This window comes from Nerophis ophidion, linkage group LG11 (assembly GCF_033978795.1).
Source record: "Nerophis ophidion isolate RoL-2023_Sa linkage group LG11, RoL_Noph_v1.0, whole genome shotgun sequence".
NCBI classification, from domain to species: Eukaryota; Metazoa; Chordata; class Actinopteri; order Syngnathiformes; family Syngnathidae; genus Nerophis; species Nerophis ophidion.
Genome location: NC_084621.1, coordinates 14317524 through 14335181, shown reverse-complemented (window position 1 = coordinate 14335181; position 17658 = coordinate 14317524). Strand labels below are relative to the sequence as shown.

The 17658-nt window shown below is 37.9% G+C and overlaps 1 protein-coding gene across 1 annotated transcript in view; it reads left to right on the top strand.

The window, feature by feature from the left end:
• Positions 1-17658, top strand: part of grik3 (glutamate ionotropic receptor kainate type subunit 3) — a 339056-nt gene that overhangs the window by 285071 nt on the left and 36327 nt on the right. The window contains exons 11-12 of the mRNA XM_061915139.1: positions 4344-4567; positions 17326-17444. Of these exons, the coding sequence (XP_061771123.1) occupies positions 4344-4567; positions 17326-17444 (343 nt within the window). The remainder of the gene's footprint in view (positions 1-4343; positions 4568-17325; positions 17445-17658) is intronic.

Here is a 17658-nt window from a genome sequence, read left to right as displayed (position 1 = left end):
GTGCGTGCGCTGCCGAACATGCTCCTCTGCATGTCACGACGAAAAATTGGGAACCGGTACTTTTCAAACAGAGTATAATACTGTTTTTTATTCGTTAGTACAGCTTTGGAATAAATTGCAAAATACCTATTCTGTTCTGGGTTATCATTTTAAATCAGTTTATGTGTCATCAAAAGAACTTGGGATAGACCAGCAACTTAAATTCCCTCGGAGAAACATCTGGTCCAAACGCAACACTCCCTAGCCATGTTTTAAAGCACCTTTTCCTGAGGTCTTTTCAGTGTTATAACATCACCTTTATCTTTACTTTTTAAGCCAAAATGCATCCGTTCTCTCCTTTTTCTGTCTGCAAACTGTGTCTGCTTGTAAGTACTCTGTGTGCGTGCGCTGCCGAACATGCTCTATTTATTTTACCCCATATTTGTTCCCACAACCGCACCTTAAGTTGGAGTCTTAAATCTTGTTATATGCAAATATAATGGTAATAAAGTGTATTCTATTCTATTCTATTCTATTCTATTCTATTCTATTCCTCTGCATGTCACGACAAAAAATTGGGAACAGGTACTTTTCAAACAGAGTATAGTACCATTTTTGATTCGTAGTACAGCTTTGGAATAAATTGCAAAATACCTATTCTGTTCTGGGTTATAATTTAAAATCAGCTTATGTGTCAGCTAAAGAACTTGAGATTGACCAGCAACTTAAATTCCCTCGGAGGAACATCTGGTCCAAACGCAACACTCCCTAGCCACGTTTTAAAGCACTTCTTCCTGAGGGCGTTTCAGCGTTATAACTTCACCTTTATCTTTACTTTTCAAGCCAAAATGCGTCCGTTCTCTCCTTTTTCTGTCCACACACTTTGTCTTCTTGTAAGTACTCCGTGTGCGTGCGCTGCCGAACATGCTCTATTTATTTTACCCCATATTTGTTCCCACAACCGCACCTCAAGTTGGAGTCTTTAATCTCGTTATATGCAAATATAATGACAATAAAGTCTATTCTATTATATTCTATTCTATTCCTCTGCATGTCACGACAAAAAATTGGGAACCGGTACTTTTCAAACAGGCTAAAGTACCGTTTTTGATTCGTTAGTACAGCTTTGGAATAAATTGCAAAATGTCTATTCTGTTCTGAGTTATAATTTAAAATCAGCTTATGTGTCAGCAAAACAACTTGAGATTGACCAGCAACTTAAATTCCCTCGGAGGAACATCTGGTCCAAACGCAACACTACCTAACCACGTTTTAAAGCACTTCTTCCTGAGGGCGTTTCAGCGTTATAACGTCACCTTTACCTTTACTTTTTAAGCCAAAATGCGTCCGTTCTCTCCTTTTTCTGTCTGCACACTGTGTCTGCTTGTAAGTTCTCTGTGTGCGTGCGCTGCCGAACATGCTCTATTTATTTTACCCCATAATTGTTCCCACAACCGCACCTTAAGTTGTAGTCTTTAATCTCGTTGTATGCAAATATAATGAGACAATAAAGTCTATTCTATTCTATTCTATTCCTCTGCATGTCACGACAAAAAATTGGGAACCGGTACTTTTCACACAGAGTATAATACCATTTTTGATTCGTAGTACAGCTTTGGAATAAATTGCAAAATACCTATTCTGTTCTGGGTTATCATTTTAAATCAGCTTATGTGTCATCAAAAGAACTTGGGATTGACCAGCAACTTAAATTCCCTCGGAGGAACATCTGGTCCAAACGCAACACTCCCTTGCCACGTTTTAAAGCACTTCTTCCTGAGGGCGTTTCAATGTTATAACTTCACCATATCTTTACTTTTTAAGCCAAAATGCGTCCGTTCTCTCTTTTTTCTCTCTGCACACTGTGTCTGCTTGTAAGTACTCTGTGTGCGTGCGCTGCCGAACATGCTCCTCTGCATGTCACGACGAAAAATTGGGAACCGCTACTTTTCAAACAGGGTAAAGTACCATTTTTGATTCGTTAGTACAGCTTTGGAATAAATTGCAAAATACATATTCTGTTCTGGGTTATAATTTTAAATCAGTTTATGTGTCAGCAAAAGAACTTGAGATTGACCAGCAACTTAAATTCCCTCGGAGGAACATCTGGTCCAAACGCAACACTACCTAGCCACGTTTTAAAGCACTTCTTCCTGAGGGCGTTTCAGCGTTATAACGTCACCTTTATCTTTACTTTTTAAGCCAAAATGCGTCCATTCTCTCCTTTTTCTGTCTGCACACTGTGTCTGCTTGTAAGTTCTCTGTGTGTGTGTGCTGCTGAACATGCTCCTCTGCATGTCACGACGAAAAATTGGGAACCGGTACTTTTTAAACAGAGTATAATACCATTTGTGATTCGTAGTACAGCTTTGGAATGAATTGCAAAATACCTATTCTGTTCTGAGTTATAATTTAAAATCAGTTTATGTGTCATCAAAAGAACTTGGGATTGACCAGCAACATGCTCTATTTATTTTACCCCATATTTGTTCCCACACCCGCACCTTAAATTGGAGTCTTTAATCTCGTTATATGCAAATATAATGACAATAAAGTCTATTCTATTCTATTCTATTCCTCTGCATGTCACGACAAAAAATTGGGAACCGGTACTTTTCAAACAGAGTATAATACCGTTTTTGATTCGTTAGTACAGCTTTGGAATAAATTGCAAAATACCTATTCTGTTCTGAGTTATAATTTAAAATCAGTTTATGTGTCATCAAAAGAACTTGGGATCGACCAGCAATTTAAATTCCCTCGGAGGAACATCTGGTCCAAACGCAACACTCCCTAGCCATGTTTTAAAGCACCTTTTCCTGAGGGCGTTTCAGCGTTATAACGTCACCTTTATCTTTACTTTTTAAGCCAAAATGTGTCCGTTCTCTCTTTTTTCTGTGTACACACTGTGTCTGCTTGTAAGTACTCCGTGTGCGTGCGCTGCCGAACATGCTCCTCTGCATGTCACGACGAAAAATTGGCAACCGCTACTTTTCAAACAGGGTAAAGTACCATTTTTGATTCGTTAGTACAGCTTTGGAATAAATTGCAAAATACCTATTTTGTTCTGGGTTATTATTTTAAATCAGCCTATGTGTCATCAAAAAAACTTGGGATTGACCCGCAACTTAAATTCCCTCGGAGGAACATCTGGTCCAAACGCAACACTACCTAGCCATGTTTTAAAGCACCTTTTCCTGAGGGCGTTTCAGCGTTATAACTTCACCATATCCCTACTTTTTAAGCCAAAATGTGTCCGTTCTCTCATTTTTCTGTCTACACACTGTGTCTGCTTGTGAGTACTCTGTGTGCGTGCGCTGCCGAACATGCTCTATTAATTTTACCCCATATTTGTTCCCACAACCGCACCTTAAATTGGACTCTTTAATCTCGTTATATGCAAATATAATGACAATAAAGTCAATTTTATTCTATTCTATTCTATTCCTCTGCATGTCACGACAAAAAATTGGGAACCGGTACTTTTCAAACAGAGTATAATACCATTTTTGATTCGTAGTACAGCTTTGGAATAAATTGCAAAATACCTATTCTGTTCTGAGTTGTAATTTAAAATCAGCTTATGTGTCATCAAAAGAACTTGGGATTGACCAGCAACTTAAATTTCCTTGGAGGAACATCTGGTCCAAACGCAACACTCCCTACCCACGTTTTAAAGCACCTTTTCCTGAGGGCGTTTCAGCGTTATAACGTCACCTTTATCTTTACTTTTCAAGCCAAAATGCGTCCGTTCTCTCATTTTTCTGTCTACACACTGTGTCTGCTTGTGAGTACTCTGTGTGCGTGCGCTGCCGAACATGCTCCTCTGCATGTCACGGCGAAAAATTGGGAACCGTTACTTTTCAAACAGAGTATAATACCATTTTTGATTCGTAGTACAGCTTTGGAATAAATTGCAAAATACCTATTCTGTTCTGGGTTATCATTTAAAATCAGCTTATGTGTCATAAAAAGAACTTGAGATCGACCAGCAGCTTAAATTCCCTCTGAGGAACATCTGGTCCAAACGCAACACTACCTAGCCATGTTTTAAAGCACCTTCACCTGAGGGCGTTTCAGTGTTATAACTTCACCATATCTTTACTTTTTAAGCCAAAATGCGTCCGTTCTCTCTTTTTTCTCTCTGCACACTGTGTCTGCTTGTAAGTACTCCGTGTGCGTGCGCTGCCGAACATGCTCCTCTGCATGTCACGACGAAAAATTGGCAACCGGCACTTTTCAAACAGGGTATGGTACCGTTTTTGATTCGTTGGTACCGCAATACTATACTAGTAACCGTCTTTGAAAGATAACATTTTTGACCGAAACCTACTGAAATAAATCGGTCTTTTTCCTTCCCCCAGAGGGCAGACCTGTCAGTAGCCCCCCTCACCATCACCTACATGCGGGAGAAGGTGGTGGACTTCACCAAGCCCTTCATGAGCATGGGCATCAGCATCCTGTACCGCAAGCCCAACTCCACCAACAACGGCTTCTTCTCCTTCCTCAACCCCATGACCCCCGACATTTGGATCTACATCCTGCTGGCCTACCTGGGGGTCAGCTGCGTCCTCTTTGTCATCGCAAGGTAAAAACCCACCACCCGTGCGGCCGGCCGCTCACACGTGGTCATTTGCTCTGTTTTCACCGCGGGCTGTGAGTCCAGCGCACGGGCTGGCGGCGGCACGCTGTGCGAGCGGCGGTCTATGTTTTATGTACGCCGCCGCGGGCGGTGGTGGGGAGGAGGTGGGGGGGGACTCCAGTCGAGTTGGAAAGTCTCGTTTCAGTGTCCAGCATCTTTAGTAGAAGAAGTCAAAACGGATGATCAACCTTCAAGGAGACTGAGGGCCTGGCATCCACATCTGCTATATGATTTGCTTGGGAAGCCGGACAGGACCCAAAAAAATTAATAAATAAAAATGAAAAAATGGGACAAAATTAAATAAATATTTTAATAAAAGACCCAGGACACGTTGGGAAGACTATGTCTCCCGGCTGGCCTGGGAACGCCTCGGGATCCCCCGGGAAGAGCTAGACGAAGTGGCTGGGGAGAGGGAAGTCTGGGTTTCCCTGCTTAGGCTGTTGCCCCCGCCACCCGACCTCGGATAAGCGGAAGAAGATGGATGGATGGATGGATAATTGCGTTAAGTGTCATTAATTAATTACATCACTAAATAATGGAATTAGTAATTCAATCATGAAAATATTAAATAAATTGTGTCCATTTTTCCAACTCAGCATTTTTAAAAAATGTAATAATTTCATGATTTAGTTATTATTCCATTATTAAATGATTTAATTAATTAATGACACGTAAAGTAATTATTAAAATATTAAATTTTGTCTGATTTGGCCCTTTTATCCAACTCAACTTTTTTATTGATTTATTTTTTTTGTATTTATTTAATAATTTGTGAATTATATTTATATAGCGCTTTTCTCTAGTGACTCAAAGCGCTTTACATAGTGAAACCCAATATCTAAGTTACATTTAAACCAGTGTGGGTGGCACTGGGAGCAGGTGGGTAAAGTGTCTTGCCCAAGGACACAACGGCAGTGACTAGGATGGCGGAAGCGGGAATCGAACCTGCAACCCTCAAGTTGCTGGCACGGCCACTCTACCAACCGAGCTATACCGCCCCACATGATTCATGATTTAATTATTAATTCCATTATTTAATGATTTAATTAATTAATGACACTTAGTGTAATTATTAAAATATTTCTGTAATTTTGTCCCATTTGGCCCTTTTGTCCAACTCAGCCTTTTTTTTTTTATGTATTTAATAATTTCAGGATTTAATAATTAATTCCATGACTTAATGATTTAATTACTAAATGCCACTTAACATAATTATTAAAATATGCATTTAATTTTGTCCCATTTGGCCATTATTAAATAATGTTGCCCCCGCGACCCGACCTCGGAGAAGCGGAAGAAGATGGATGGATGGATGGATAATTACGTTAAGTGTCATCAATTAATTACATCACTAAATAATGGAATTAGTAATTAAATCATGAAAATATTAAATAAATAAAACATAAATAAATAAATGCATTTAAAAAAAAAGGCTGAGTTGCAGAAAAGGGCCCAATATGACAACTTTAAGTAAATATTTTAATAATTACGTTGAGTGTGGTTAATTAATTAAATAATGAAAAAATTAAATTAATAATCAAATCACAACATTAAAAAAAAGGCTGAGTTGGACAAAAGGTCCAAATGGGACAAAATTAAATAAATATTTTGACAATTATGTTAAGGTTAATTAATTAATTAAATCATGGAATTAATAATTCATGAAAGTATTAAATTTAAAAAAAGGCTGAGTTGGACAAATGGGACAAAATCAAATAGATATGTAAATAATTACGTTAAGTGCCATTAATTAATTAAATTATTAAAAAATGGATTTACTAATTATATCATGACATTAATAAATACTTTTTTTTTAAAAGGCTAGGTTGGACAAAAGGGCCAAATTGGACTTATTTTAAATACATCTTTTAATAATTACATTAAGTGTCATTAATTAATTGAATAATGAAATAACAAAATTAATAATTAAATCATGAAATTAAAAAAAAGCCTGAGTTGGACAAAAAGTCCAAATGGGACAAAATTAAATGAATATTTTAACAATTATGTTAAGTGTCATTAATTAATTAAATCATTAAATCATGGAATTATTAAATCATGAAATTATTAAATAAATAAAACATAAATAAATAAATACATAAAAAAAGACTGAGGTGGACAAAATGGCCGAATGGGACGAAATTAAATAAATATTGTAATAATTATGTTAAGTGGCATTTATTGATTAAATCATTAAGTCATGGAATTAATCATTAAATCCTGAAATTATTAAATACATTTAAAAAAATAAGGCTGAGTTGGACGGAAGGGCCAAATGGGACAAAATTACAGAAATATTTTAATAATTACACTAAGTGTCATTAATTGATTAAAACATTAAATAATGGAATTAATAATTAAATCATGAAATTATTAAATAAATACAAAATAAATAAATAAATAAAAATGTTGAGTTGGACAAAAGGGCCAAATCATACAAAATTAAATATTTTAATAATTACGTTAAGTGTCATTAATTAATTAAATCATTTAATAATGGAATTAATAACTAAATCATGAAATTATTACATTTAAAAAAAAGCTGAGTTGGACAAATAGACAAAATTAAATAGATATTTAAATAATTACATTAACTGCCATTAATTAGTTAAATCATTGAATGATGGAATTACGAATTAAATCATGACATTATTTAATAAATAAATAAATAAAAAATGCTGGGTTGAAAAAAAGGCCAAATGGGACAACATTAAATACATATTATAAAAATTACGTTAAGTGTCATTAATCAATCAAATTATTAAATAATGAAATTAATAATTAAATCATGAAATTATTAAATTAAAAAAAATAAAATAATAATAATAATAATAATAATAAAAAGGCTGAGTTGGGCAAAAGGGCCAAATGGGAAAAAAATTAAATAAATAAATAAATGTATTAATAATGATGTTAAGTGTCCTTAATTAATTAACCATATCATTAAATTATGGAATCAATAATTAAATCATGAAATTATTAAATAAATAAAAAATTAAAAATGATAATAATAATTAAATTTAAAAAAAGCTAAGTTGGACAAAAGGGCCGAACAGGACAAAATTCAAAAAATATTTTAACAATTACTTTAAGTGCCAATAATTAATTAAATCATTAAATAATGGAATTAATAATTATATCATGATAATATTAAATGAATAATAAATAAAAACATTGAAAAAGGGACAAATGGCACAAAATTAAATAAATCATTTAATAATTACCTAAAGTTTCATTAATTACTGAAATCATTAAAAATGGAATTCATAATTAAATCATGAAATTATCAAATAAAAAACAAAATAAATGAAAAAAAAAACTGAGTTTGACAAAAGGGCCAAATGGGAGAAAAGGAAATACATCTTTTGATAATTAGGTTAAGTGTCATTAATTAATTAAATTATTAAATATTAGAATTAATAAATAAATCATGAAATTATTAAATAAGTAAAAAAGGCTGAGTTGGACAAAAGGGCCAAATGGGACAAAATTAAATAGATATTTAAATACTCATGTTAAGTTTAATTAATTAATTAAATCATTAAATAATGGAGTTAATAATCAAAACATGACATTTTTAAATAAAATTTTAAAAAAAAGGCTGAGTTGGACATATGGGCCAAATGGGACTTTCTTGTACGTAGTTAATATTGTAAATCTCACATAAAAGAGGATAAATGTCCATATGTTGTTAATATTCAGTGTTTTATTGTCCATAGGCAATGATGTAAATCCCACATAAAAGAGGAGCGATGTTCATATGTTGTTAATATTCAGCGTTTTATTGTTCATATTTAATATTGTAAATCCCACAAAAGATGAGGAGTGATGTTCATATATTGTTAATATTCAGTGTTTTATTATTCGTAGTTAATATTGTAAATCCCACATAAAAGAGGAGCGATGTTTATACGTTGTTAATATTCAGCGTTTTATTGTCCATAGTTAATAGTGGTACATGGTCCCCAGTTTTACCGAACAGGGGTGAAGTGGATACACACCTGAAGATGAAACATGTTGGATGAAGCAATTAGGGCTCTTGCTTTAAAAAAAAAACAAAAAACAGCAGCAATAAATCAGCAAATTAAGAGATGAGGAGTAATGTTCATATGTGTTTTAATATTCAGTGTTTTATTATTCGTAGTTAATATTGTAAATCCCACATAAAAGAGGAGCGATGTTCATACGTTGTTAATATTCAGCGTTTTATTGTCCATAGTTAATAGTGGTACATGGTCCCCAGTTTTACCGAACAGGGGTGAAGTGGATACACACCTGAAGATGAAACATGTGGGATGAATCAATTAGGACTCTTGCATTAAAAAAAACAAAAAACAGCAGCAATAAATCAGCAAATTAAGAGATGAGGAGTGATGTTCATATGTTTTTTAATATTCAGTGTTTTATTATTCGTAGTTAATATTGTAAATCCCACATAAAAGAGGAGCGATGTTCATACGTTGTTAATATTCAGCGTGTTATTGTCTATAGTTAATAGTGGTACATGGTCCCCAGTTTTACCGAACAGGGGTGATGTAGATACACACCTGAAGATAAAACATGTTGGATGAAGCAATTAGGGCTCTTGCATTAAAAAAAACAAAAAACAGCAGCAATAAATCAGCAAATTACACCGGGATCAGACAAGTGCTCTGATTGTCTGAGCCGAATATGCTGAATGCCATTTTTTCCGCACTTCCTGCTGCTTTTCATGCAAAGTGGCGCTAGTAAGGGGGGGAAAAAACGAGGATGACGGTCGAGTGCAACCAGCTGCCGTCCTTACAGGCTCATTAGCGGCAAGCGGTGGAGAGGGCTCGGCGCCGGCTTAAGTAAAAAAAAATAAAAATAAACGTGATCTCAGGTGGGCAGGAGGCCATCCCGGCGAGCTCAAAGTGCGTCTTGTGAATCCGTGAGGAGGCAGCGAGAAAACACTTTGGCTCCGGGCTGACACAATTGAGATTGTGTCTTAAATCCGAGGAGGACTCAGGGGAATGGGAGAAAATACAAAAACGTGGCATTACTTAAGGAAATATCCATCAATTCCTCCTCAAAACATGGTGACAAAGACGCTACAGACCTACTGTACATTGTAATATTTCAAATGACAATTAAAATATGTACAGTATCCGCCCGGAGTTCCTTGAGGCTCTGGATGTTGTGGGGCTGTCTTTTCAAAGCCAATTTTTGCAAAAAAAATCTGTGGACACATGCAGTCATTGCTAGAAGATATATTCCCATTTTATAGTCCAGCAAACGCTAATCATGTGCGGATCCATACTGATATATCGATACCGTCGATACCAGATCTTTGTGCCCTGATATCAATTCTTAAATCAAAATATCGATACTTTTAATACTGGCATAGCTCAGTTGGTAGAGAGGCCGTGCCAGCAACTTTAAGGTTCCAGGTTCGATTCCCGCTTCCGCCATCCTAGTCACTGCCGTTGTGTCCTTGGGCAAGACACTTGACCCACCTGCTCCCAGTGTCACCCACACTGCTTTAAATGTAACTTAAATATTGGGTTTCACTATGTAAAAGTGCTTTGAGTCACTAGAGAAAAGCGCTATATAAATATAATTCACTTCACTCATATTGAGCGAGCAAAACATCAATGCAAAAAGGCTAAAATACACATTTTGTTGCATAACTACCGTTTTTCCTTGAATTGGGTATATAGTATGCGCCTGCCTAGAATTTCCACAGGGTCAAACTCGTCACGTCACCAGTGATACTTCACCTCTCATCCTTTTTAAAATGGAGGAGGCTGATTACAATCATTTGAAATCGCATAAAGGGAAGAAGATTAAGAGCTATTCAGTAGGATTTAAGGTCCAAGCTATTGAATATGCTTAAAAAGAACAGTAAACAGCTATGTTTTATTAATATACCGTAGCTGCGTGTGTCAAATATGAGTCATTAAATGACTCCCGCCTCCTGGTGTTAGAGGGCGCAAGTGATCCTTCTTGCGACTACTCGGCTGCAGAAGAAGTGACAACAAGCAGCAAGAGTGAGCAGCGATCGTTTATTTTTTCCTCTCGCTTGCACTTTTAACATGGAGGATGACATATCTAAAATAAAACAGTTTTCTAAACTGGACTTTCAATCGAAGCAGGAGGTAATAAAGGAAGATTTCTATCAAGACAGAGAGACTTTTAAAACTGAAGAAAGATAAGGAAGACTTCTATAAACAAGTTATCGATGCTTTTGATCAGAAGGAGCTGCGCATGGACTTCATTTATAAGTAAAGGTAAGACCATAATAAGTTTTTTTTTATTAAATGTGCTTTTCATAATGGTATCCTTACATCACACTCAAATTTATAAGTGCAGGCCTAAATTTAGCGCATGTCTTTGGTAGACGTCGGAGTGAGAAGAGGTTTTAAAATAATTAGTGCCCCGGCGGCAATTCAAGGAAATACGCTAAGTGCTATTAGGCAGAAGATATATGGGAACACACTTTGGAGAAAATTTGAAAATTTATATTCCAGGCATTAACTCTCAAAATTGCTTTTGAGTTCGCTTAGATGCAGTCCCAACTGCCCGTTTGGTCATTTTGCAATGCAGTCCGCAGAAAATGATGGAAAGCGCTCTACATAGCGAATGCAATTCGGTCAAAGTTGGAATTGCCCCAAAACACATTTTTGGACATTCAACATTCCACTGCCATCTTCCGGCTCAAGTGGATCGTGCACCCTCCCAAAATCGGCACGTTTCATGTGTCAGGTAAACCGTGACAAAGCCTCTGTAAACGCACGAGAAATACAAACTCAGTTTCCATATGAGTTGGGAAATCGTGTTAGATGTAAATATAAACGGAATACAATGATTTGCAAATCATTTTCAACCCATATTCAGTTGAATATGCTACAAAGACAAGATATTTGATGTTCAATGCAATAATCATTAACTTTAGAAATTGATACCAGCAACACGTGACAAAGAAGTTGGGAAAGGTGGCAATAAATACTGAGAAAGTTGAGGAATGCTCATCAAACACTTATTTGGAACATCCCACAGGTGTGCAGGCTAATTGGGAACAGGTGGGTGCCATGATTGGGTATAAAAACAGCTTCTCAAGATTTTGGAACAACATATGCTGCCATCTAAGTGCCATCTTTTTTCATGGACGCCCCTGCTTATTTCAGCAAGACAATGCCAAGCCACATTCAGCCTGGTTACAACAGCGTGGCTTCGTAAAAAAAGAGTGCGGGTACTTTCCTGGCCCGCCTGCAGTCCAGACCTGTCTCCCATGGAAAATGTGTGGCGCATTATGAAGCGTAAAATACGACAGCGGAGACCCCGGACTCTTGAACGACTGAAGCTCTACATAAAACAAGAATGGGAAAGAATTCCACTTTCAAAGCTTCAACAATTAGTTTCCTCAGTTCCCAAACGTTTATTGAGTGTTTTTAAAGGAAAAGGTGATGTAACACAGTGGTGAACATGCCCTTTCCCAACTACTTTATAATAATAGTAATAATAATAGATGATTTTTTGTAAACATCACTTTACGTTGAGCAAACCTCAAAGTGCCACAGTGTAAAAAAATAGTAATAATAAAAATAAAAAATATATAATACTAGAAACAGCCCAAAGGCTACAACCAGCATGCATGTCTATAGAAAGGCTTTTTTAAAAAGATGGGTTTTTCAGCCTTTTTTAAAAGCATCCACAGTCTGAGGTGCCCTCAGGTGGTCAGGGAGAGCGTTCCACAGACTAGGAGCATATAATGTCGGGGCGGTATAGCTCGGTTGGTAGAGTGGCCGTGCCAGCGATTTGGGGGTTGCGGGTTCGGTTCCCGCTTCCGCCGTCCTGGTCGCTGCCGTTGTGTCCTTGGGCGGGACGCTTTGCCCGCTTGCTCCCAGGGCCACCCACACTGGTTTAGATGTGGCTTGGATGTTGGGTTTCACTGTGTGGAGCGCTTTGGGTCGCTGGAGAAAAGCGCTGTATAAATATGGTTCACTTCACTTCACTTCACTTTGGCACGTGTTGCAGCCATGAAATTCTAACTTAATTCTTATTTGCAAAAAAATAAAAAATAAAGTTTATGTTGTCTTTGTAGCATATTCAACTGAATATGGGTTGAAAAGGATTTGCAAATCATTGTATTCTGTTTATATTTACATCTAACACAATTTCCCAACTCATATGGAAACGGGGTTTGTAACTTATTATTTGTACTCTTAAAGACGTTTGCATATTTGTTTTAATCAGCATGGTTGGCGTGTCATCACTTTGACGTGCGGCTGCACTTTCTGCTGGATAAAATACTTCCCAGTCAGTTCCATCCCTTCCAAATGAGAACTGACATGATCTACTTTCCGCACATCCCCCGCATTAAAGCTATTATTCACCCCCCGCCCCCAAAAAGGACAAAAAGGGCATCGGATACATTTCCAGGAGAGAAGTAGAGAAGGCAGGTGGCGTGTGATTCTTCATATTTACCCAAATAACTTTTAAAGGCGTGACATTTAGGAGGTTTTATCTCAGCACCTGCCTCCTGTAAATGGCTCAATGTGCAATAAATGCTTGTGGCGTTTACAGCGACTAAAATGGCAGCGGATTGTTGGATGCATACTTTATGGATTTGTTCTTCAGCATCTCTGATGTGACATTTCACGCCCTTGGATCACACGTCCATGGAGGATGATCAACAACTATCTGATAGCTGCCATTCTGCTGATAACATTCATTGAGACTGTGTGGTTGGAGTAGGTTTTAAAAAGTTTATTCATGCACAGTGTTGTTTGGATTAATATTTTATCAACAAAATGAACAAAATAAATGAATATTCAGTCATCCAACGACACATTGTGCTTTGAATTTTGCAGCTTTGCTCCTTAAGCTGATCAAAATATGTTGATTGAAAAAAATATCAATATTACAGTTCCTTCACATGAGTTGGGAAATTGTGTTAGATGTAAATATAAACGGAATACAAATTCTTTTCAACCCATATTCAGTTGAATGCACTACAAAGACAACATATTTGATGTTCAAACTCATAAACTTTATTCTTTTATTGCAAATAATAATTAACTTAAAATTTCATGGCTGCAACACGTGCCAAAGTAGTTGGGAAAGGGCATGTTCACCACTGTGTTACATCACCTTTTCCTTTAACAACACTCAATAAACGTTTGGGAACTGAGGAAACTAATTGTTGAAGCTTTGAAAGTGGAATTCTTTCCCATTCTTGTTTTATGTAGAGCTTCAGTCGTTCAACAGTCCGGGGTCTCCGCTGTCGTATTTTACGCTTCATAATGCGCCACATATTTTTGATGGGGGACAGGTCTGGACTGCAGGCGGGCCAGGAAAGTACCCGCACTCTTTTTGTATGAAGCTACACTGTTTTAACACTTGTCTTGCTGAAATAAGCAGGGGCGTCCATGATAACGTTGCTTGAATGACAACATATGTTGCTCCAAAACCTGTATGTACCTTTCAGCATTAATGGTGCCTTCACAGATGTGTAAGTTACCCATGCCTTGGGCACTAATACACCCCCATACCATCACAGATGCTGGCTTTTGAACTTTACGCCCATAACAATCTGGATGGTTATTTTCCTCTTTTTCCGGAGGACACCACGTCCACAGTTTCCAAATATAATTTGAAATGTGGACTCCTCAGACCACAGAACACTTTTCCACTTTGCATTAGTCCATCTTAGATGAGCTCGGGCCCATTGAAGTTGGCGGCATTCCTGGGTGTTGTTGATAAATGGCTTTCGCTTTGCATAGTAGAGTTTTAACTTGCACTTACAGATGTGGCGACCAACTGTAGTTACTGACAGTGGTTTTATGAAGTGTTCCTGAGCCCATGATGTGATATCCTTTACACACTGATGTCGGTTTTTGATGCAGTACCACCTGAGGGATCAGTGGTCCGTAATATCATCGCTTACGTGCAGTGATTTCTCCAGATTCTCTGAACATTTTAATGATATTATGTACCGTAGATGGTAAAATCCCTAAATTCCTTGCAATAGCTCGTTGAAAAATGTTGTTCTAAATCTGTTCTACAATTTGCTTACAAATTGGTGACGCTCGCCCCATCCTTGTTCGTGAATTAATTAGCATTTCATGGAAGCTGTTTTTATACCCAATCATGGCACCCACCTGTTCCCAATTAGCCTGCACACCTGTGGGATGTTCCAAATAAGTGTTTGATGAGCATTCCTCAACTTTATCAGTATGTATTGCCACCTTTCCCAACTTCTTTGTCACGTTTTGCTGGCATCAAATTCTAAAGTTAATGATTATTTGCAAAAACAAAAATAAATGTTTATGAGTTTGAACATCAAATATGTTGTCTTTGTAGCATATTCAACCGAATATGGGTTGAAAAGGATTTGCAAATCATTGTATTCTTTTTATATTTACATCTAACACAATTTCTCAACTCATATGGAAACAGGGTTTGTAGATAGTAGGGGTGTAACGGTACGTGTACTTGTATTGATCCGATTTGGTACGGGGGTTTCGGTTTGGTGCAGAGGTGTACCGAACGAGTCATATTACGTAGCGTAAACAATACTCAAAATGCTGGACATTTGAGGTATTTAAGAAACTCCACCCGGACAGCCCCGCAAAAGAGGACATTTCCGGTGAAAAGAGGAGGTGTGGTCTTTCTATCCTAGCCCGGTCGCTGCTAGCACCGGACATGTCCTCTTTTGCGGGGCTGTCCGGGTGGAGTTTCTTAGATGCCTCAAATGTCCGGCATTTTGAGTTATGGTTGCGTGTATTTTCAATGTACGTTCAGGGTTAAGAAGGGGTTAAAAAAAAAAAAAACACATTGTTGGTGCAGCAGCAGCATTCGTGAGGGAGGGGCAGAGAGCGAGATAGTTATGATAAACGCGCATACGTCTCCAGGCTCTGCTTTTTATCCATAGATGTATCAGATTTAATTTTTTATTCAATAGCAGGGGTGTTAAAAGTGTGCCCCGGAGGCCATTTGCGGCCCGCATGTAATGTTTTAAAGGCATGTCTAAAAATACTATTAAAATAAACAAAAACATAACAAAAGTGAAATAAAAAAGCTTGAAGGTTAAATGTAATATAGAAAAAGTTGCAACATTGACTAATAAAACAAAGCTGTTTTTTTTTCTTTCAAACTGTCATTGCTCAAAACATAATATTGAATAAAAATCAATGTTAGTATAAATTATTGACCTATCTAAGGTTCCCATTACTTCACAACAAATATTCCACTAAGAAAAATATTTTCGGTGAATGATTCTGCAAATTTGGTAAAGAAATAACCCAAAAAATAACATTTTGTTGTTTTCTTACTGTACCGAAAATGAACCGAACCGCGTCTTTAAACCGAGGTACGTACCGAACCGAAATTTTTGTGTACTGTTACACCCCTAATGTATTTATATAGTATTTCCTTGAATTGCCGCCGGGGGCGCTAATAATTTGAAACCTCTTCTCACTCCTGCGCTTACCAAAGGCAAGCAGTAAAACGTTGAGTGTGATGTAAGGATACCATCAATAAAAGCACATTTCATAAAAAAAAAAAAAAAAAAAACGTTATTATGGTCTTACCTTTACTTATAAATGAAGTCCATGCCAGCTCCTTCTGATCAAAAGCAACGGTAACTTGTTTATAGAAGTCTTCCTTATCTTTCTTCAGTTTTAAAAGTCTCGATGGAGATCTTCCTTTATTACCTCCCTCCAGCACATATTGCGTCACTCATTTCACTTCTTCTGCAGCCAAGTAGTCGTAAGAAGGATCACTAGCGCCCTCTACCACCAGGAGGCTTTAGTCATTTAATGACTCATATTTGACACACGCAGTAGCTACGGTATTGGGACGGTGCGGGTTCCCAGGACCATCAAGGAAGGACATGGCTTGAGCAGTTTTACTTTGTTTATTTTTCAACAAAACCTCAGTGCAGGTCGCTCTTCCATTTCTCCTCTCCGCTCCTTCGCCGTCTCCTCGCCGCCATCTTGGGCCGGGCTCCAGCGTGCCCTGCCTGTCTGTTGGACTGTCGGCTCCACAGGTATATTAATAAAACATAGCCGCTTACTGTTCTTTCAATAGCTTGGACCTTATATCCTACTGAGTAGCTCTTAATCTTCTTCCCTTTATGCGATTTCAAATTACCGGTATTGAAATCAGCCTCCGCCATTTCGAAAATGATAACAGGGGAAGTGTCACTCGTGACGTGACGAGTTTGACCCGGCGGTAATACTAAGCATGCGCTAATTATTTTGTGAAGCCAGTTTGACCTGGCGGCAATTCAAGGAAATACGGTATATATAAGAAATCCTTGAAAATATACGTATACACCACCCGCTACCCCCTCCGCCCCCCCGCCCCCACCTCAACCCCGCCCACATTTCCGGAATTCAGAGGTCTCAAGGTTGACAAGTGTGACTGCAGTGCGTTTTTGCGGGTTTTTTTGTTTAGTTTTTCCCCAGAATTCAGCTTTCTTTCCTACTTTTACTGACTTCCTGTCACCACAGTTTTTGTTACTTTCCCGCTGAAAGCAGACATGACTGAACTACAAAATAGCTCCGCGTCTGAGAAACACTTTTCTCTGCTGTTGTTTAAAAAAAAAAAAAAGAAAAAAATAGTCAGAAGCTGCAACTTCTTGTGGGGTGGCGGGGGGGGGGGGGGGGGGGGGGGGGGGGGGGGGGGGGAGTAAAAATGGATGAAATTGAAAATTTCTTTTCGAACTTCCTGTCTGTCAGGTTCAGCCCGTACGAGTGGTACGACGCCCACCCCTGCAACCCGGGATCAGACGTGGTGGAGAACAACTTCACGCTCCTGAACAGCTTCTGGTTCGGAGTGGGCTCCTTGATGCAACAAGGTACGGCGTGCCCCCCCCCAGCCCCCCCTCCCTCTGCTGTCAAACACCATATCCCGTCACCTCGTCTTCTCGCCTTTGTCTCCGCGCCGCTCCCTTTCCCTTCCTTCACTTCCCGCCTCTCTAACTGACAAGATGGATTTTTTTTTTTTTTTTTTTTTTTTATGTTCAGCCGTCAGGAACGACTGCGGCGCTACGTTTTGGCGTGACGTGGCGG